The 5,875-nt window shown below is 40.1% G+C and overlaps 1 protein-coding gene and 1 pseudogene across 1 annotated transcript; one reads left to right on the forward strand and one right to left on the reverse strand.

Annotated features, from left to right (window-relative positions):
- The first annotated feature begins 3,816 nt into the window (after positions 1-3,816).
- LOC122026702 lies at positions 3,817-4,967 on the forward strand. The gene is made up of 2 exons (XM_042585430.1): positions 3,817-4,141; positions 4,480-4,967. The coding sequence occupies exons 1-2, from the start codon at positions 3,817-3,819 to the stop codon at positions 4,965-4,967; spliced, it is 813 nt and encodes a 270-aa protein (XP_042441364.1).
- LOC122028382 lies at positions 4,224-4,295 on the reverse strand (annotated as a pseudogene).
- Positions 4,968-5,875: the final 908 nt, after the last annotated feature.

Below are 5,875 nucleotides of genomic sequence, written 5' to 3' on the forward strand. Positions count from 1 at the left end.
TATTTTTTCATATTCATTGTGTATGCTATGTTTTAAATTTATGTGTTCAAGATGGTTTAAAAATTTTAGAAAGTTATATTAAACCAATTAGAATTGTAATTTCTTATTTATGGTCTCATTCATCTATAATGAAACAATGTGGTAGGTTTTGTAAAATTAATGGAATGAGACCTAAAAAATTTCCACGTGATGTACCAACACGTTGGAATTCAACATACCAATTATTACAAGATTCATTTCAGTATAAAGAATTATTATGTTCATTTTTTGCACAAAACACTAATACTAATATATATTTATTTTCAAAACAATGGAATATTTGTAGTAGTATTTGTGAAATTTTAAAAGTATTTAATGATGCAACCGAACAACTTTCCAGTATTTATTATCTCACTGCTCAATTAGTTTTAGAAAAATTTTCTAATATAGTATTAGTTTTAAATGAACATATTAATAATGAATCTTTATCTCCTTGCATCTTAGCTATGAAAAGTAAATGGGAAAAATATTTTTATTTAATTCCTGAAATTTATTTAATTGCATTTGCTTTAGATCCTAGATTTAAATTAGAAGTTTTATAAGAAATGTTAACTTTATATTATGACGCTTTAATTCCAATTAAAGATTCTTCTTCCCCTGATCCTGTTAATATTATATATAATGTTAGAATTTATTTATATGATATTTATAATCAATATTATGCAAAATATGGAACACAAATTAATATTTCTGAAATACAACAAACTACTAGTAGTAATTTAAAATTTACAAAAGCACAACTTTTATTAAAAGAACAGACAAAACGTCCACCAGGATCCTCAAGTTCCACACAAGAATTTGAGAATTATTTTACGACTTCTTTTGATTTTAATGAAGCAGATAGAGAAAACTTCGATATCTTAAAGTGGTGGTCACAAAAGGCTCAAAGCTTTCCCGTTCTCTCCGTGATCGCAAAAGAAATTTTATCTTGTCCAGTGTCAACTGTTGCTGTGGAGCAGATGTTCAGTGTCGGCGGCAACATATTAGATGAACAACGATCAACTTTATCTCCCGACTCATTGGAAGCCCAAGCATTATTGGACGATTGGACCAGAGCGGAGAAAAGAATCCAAGGAATGCAACTTTCAGATAACGAAGTTGAAGATTTTGATACTGAAGGAAAAAATACGACAGGAACAGGAAATGGAAGTGAATGAAAATGTAAAAGGATAAAAATGTAAAAGAACTACGTGGGCTTTGATTCTCCTAAAGGGATACGTAGGCAACTTAAATAAGTGCAAGCCTTTTTTTTCAATAAATTTTAATTTCTAATTTCTAATTTTTAATGTTTAATGTTTAATTTTTATTTTTTTTTTAACATATTAATCTTGAACCGTGGCGAACCGTGGCGAATCATGAACCGAACCGTGAGCCGGCGGTTCTGAACCGTGAACCGTAACCGTCTTGGGCGGTTAAGGTTAAGGGTCGACCTACCTGGAACCGTCGAACCGGTGATTCTGAACCGTCAGTTCCAAACTATCGAACCGTCGATTCCGAATCATAATCAGGTCTATCTAGGACTGCTCAACTTTTATGTACTAGCTATATTGATTCTCTTCATTTGTAGTCACTCTGCTATTGCCTTTGAGCTAGATGTCAATTGTCATGCATTCTGTGAGTGCCCACTTAAGATTGCAACAGTTTAAGAATGAAAAAGTGAAATGCTTAAATGTCGTGGATTGTCTTTGTGACAAGTGCGGCATTTGATTTTTTCCTTAGTATCACATCATTATTAGGTCATGATGGAGACAGATACTAGTTGCCCTCGTGGTTTTGGAATTAGCAGTATTAATTCCGTCAAGGGAGGTATTGTCTTCTAGTCAATAAATTAAGGATTGTCCTTGAAGTTTGGTAGTTATATCCTAACCATAAAACTACTCTGAGAAGCATATCAATAATAATTCACAGGCTATTTAGGAGGTACTCATATGTATCAAGACACAAAGTGCTCCTACTAGTGGAATGGTAGGATGAAGATTATTACAGACTTTGCAGCTCGATGTTTAGTATGTTAGCAAGTTAAGATTGATATGCGCAAATATTATGATTATTTAAGTATGTTTTAACGCACATTTACTTACTTTATGCATACATATTCGTTGCATGATCGCCTCTTTCATCTTGTACTCATTATATATACTCTTTTGTTCGGATATCTGCTATTTGTTTGGTTTTATGTTGAAAGGGACAACTTTCGGAGCGAAAACGACGATTATCAACGCACCGAAACAAGCCAAAGAACATGGTCGTGCGATCTCGCACGACCGAGTGACCAGATCGATGAGGAATAGTGCACGGCCGTGCAACCCTGCACGGCCGTGCGGCCGAGACCGAGGCAGATCAACACACAACCGTGCAACCCTGGACGGCCGTGCCACCCCTTGACCGAGACCCGGAAGTGCTCCGTCGTGCGTCCTTACACGGCCGTGCCCCAGGAGACGAGCCCAGACACCACACGGTCGTGCCAATTGGCACGGTCGTACAGTGCGATCAGAGAAGAGAAAGGGCACTGCTGTGCCAAATTGGCACGGCGTACCGCCGTAGCCGTGCCCTAGCCTATATAAGGGTTTTAACCCTTTGTATCCAGGGAGGTCGCGAGGGGAAACGAGCCATCAGTTGGAGAAACATCTTGGTGTCATCCCACGCCATCTTGGACCTCCGTCCTACGATCTTCCATCACCACATCGATTCTAGGAGCAGAGAATCAGATCCGAAGGCCACTCGTCATCATTGGATAGGCACATCTTTTCTTTCTTTCTTCGTGTTTGAAAATTGTATGTCTATCTACATTATGTCTTCGGGGATATTTTGGCAATCATGGAGTAGATTCCTTGTTCTAGGACTAAAGAGTAGTTGTAGCTCGGTTTGATGTAAAACTCGTATTTATGTTTATACTCATTGGATGATCTCTTATGCTTTGTCCTAATTGCATGTCGGTTGATTTTGTGGAAATTTGTTAGCTTCATAGAGGGATTATCTCTAGATCGTACTCCCGAGGGACCCTAGTGGCAGGGGTAACCCGTTCACGGACATCTAGGATACTTCCTTGAAAGGAGAGGCAAATTCCCCTCAAGGAAGTGAGAGACCAAGCTTAGCTCTGATTCTCTATTCTTAACATTACCAATTAAAGTTGTGTCCTCAAGATTTGCCGAGGCACCCTAGTGACAGGGGTAAACCGTAACAGGACTTCTTAGGGCTCCTCTTTATTCTAGTACATAAGAATAGTCGCTTTAGCTTCCGGAAAATGCGTGTTGAAGGACAGTGAGTGTAGGATAGAACGTGACACATCAACACCGCCGCAACGAAACCGACCTCCTAAGATTCCTCATAACCAAGTTTAACACTTCGACTTACCAGTTCTCGATTCTTCTTCCTGACCTTTCTTCTTTTGATTGTTCCCAACCATTGGTAGCCTAGCTAAACCTAAGTGAATAATTGCTATTGCTTGTAACCAGTCCCTGTGGGATCGATATTTTTATTATTGATGACGAATCCGTGCACTTGCGGTTTGTAACAAGTTTTTGGCGCCGTTGCCGGGGACTGCGTCTATAACATTATCAAAATCATATTGGATTAGACTAGGCTTTGCTTCTTTTCTTCATTTTTTGCATTTTTTTTATACTTTCTATTCTGCTGCTACATTCCATATCTTATTATTGCATACGAAGAGCTAACCTTTCAGGACAGCTACTACCATTCAATCCAGAGATCGACAGGACCTTTCTGAGAAGAAGAAATCTACAGAAGGCATTCCAAGTAGCACAGGAATCCTCAGAAATGGCCGACAAACTGTTGAAAGATTACGCGACATCATATGCACAAGGGGTTCGGTCCAGTATCACCCGACCGCCCATTGAAGCCAACAACTTCGAAATCACGCCTGCAGTAATCCACATGGTCCAGGAAAATCAATTCGGAGGAGGACCGCATGAGGACCCAAATCACCACCTAGAGCTGTTCTACGAGATCTGTGGCACTATGAAGGTAAATGGAGTCCCCCCAGATTCAGTTAGAGTACTTCTCTTCAGGTTTTCCCTGAAAGATAGAGCCAAGCAGTGGCTGAACTCCCTTCCAGCGAACAACATATCATCCTGGGAGCAGTGTGAATAGAAATTTCTGGATAAGTTATACCCACCTAGCAAAACTGCTCACATGAGGAACTTGATTGCTAGCTTCAAACAGATAGACTCAGAATCATTATTTGAAGCTTGAGACAGATTCAAGAGCATGATGAGATAGTGCCCCCATCATGGCCTTGAAAAATGGTTGGTTTTACACACCTTTTACAATGGAATCAATTATCACGCGGAGGTGTCTCTCGATTCTACAGCAGTAGGAGCACTGATGAACAAAAGCCTTGATGAAGCTGAAGAGATAATAGAGAATGTGGCACAGAACCACCATCAGTGGACGTCTGAAAGATCTAGTGCTCTTTCACAGGGAATCCAATTAAAGCGTCAGGGAAATTCGACGTGGATGTAGTCATACTCATGTTAGCAAAGCTGGACGCTCTGGCCAAGAAATTTGACGCCATGGGAGGCAACACAACTAATGCAATAGCATGTGTCTGTGACACTTGTGGAAGTACGAATCATGCTCAAGACACTTGCCCCTTTGGTCCGATTCAGGCACAGATGAACCAACTTGAGAAATGTGACGCAATAGCCAACTACAATCAGAGGCAAAATAATCCGTACTCCAACACATATAACCCTGGATGGAGGAACCACCCCAATTTCTCATATCGAAATAAGCAGGACCAAGGACCAACACATCAAAGTCATCAGCCTGGGCAACAGGGGTACCAATCTAGACAACAGACTTATCAACAGCAGCAACCTTCACAACTGTCCAGAATTGAAAAGATGCTTGAGGAAGCGCTCTTAGAACAGAAGGAGATGAAGAATGAGATCAAGAAACTGACCTAGAGGCTGGACAATTTTGAAAAACATCAAAAGATGCAAGACAGCTAGATAGCCCAGATAGCTCAATCTTTCTCAAGAGTACAGGGAACGTTCCCAGGAAACCTTGATATAAATCCAGTAGAACATTGCAACCGCATCGAGCTAAGGAGCGGACGGACTTTGGGAGATCTCCAGATTATTTCCCAGAAAGAACTTGAATCAGAGGGAGAGCTCAACCAGATCTAGAACAAGGGTGGAGAGGAAATCACCGAGAAGACTCTTCAAATACCTCCACAGAGTAAGACAGTTCCCTTCCCTTAGAAGCTGATAGCATCTCAGAAAGATAAAGAGTTCGAACGTTTCCTGAAGAAAATCTAGGAGATATGCATAGAAGTACCACTGATAGATGCGCTGCAACAGATGCCGAAGTTCATAAAATTTTTAAATGGAATTTTATCTAACAGGAGGCAAAAAGGAGACTTTGAGACCGTGGCATTGACAAAGAATTATAGCGCTATACTTATGGTGAACACTCCACCAAAGATTCAGGACCTAGGGAGCTTTTCCATACCTTGCAAAATCGGCTCTGAATTCATACAGAAAGCTTTCTGCGACCTGGGAGCTAGCCTTAGCTTACTCCCGTACTCTTTATGTAAGAAGTTGGGACTCCAGAACATTAAACTAACTACCATGGCACTACAATTAGCTGACCACTCATGTAGATATCTAATGGGAATAGTAGAAGACGTGCCAGTAGAGGTGGGTGGATGTATCATTTGTAAAATACCGGAAAAATGGTGAATAATAATAAGGGAAGTTTCCGAAATTTTTGGAAATTTTTTGGGAATTTTTCGGAGCTCGTATGGACGAGTTAACGGGGATAAAAACGGGGCCCCAGAAAGCCTGTTTAGGCTACCCCATTTAAGCGAGGA

The sequence above is a fragment of the Zingiber officinale genome, chromosome 10A (assembly GCF_018446385.1).
Source record: "Zingiber officinale cultivar Zhangliang chromosome 10A, Zo_v1.1, whole genome shotgun sequence".
NCBI lineage: Eukaryota > Viridiplantae > Streptophyta > Magnoliopsida > Zingiberales > Zingiberaceae > Zingiber > Zingiber officinale.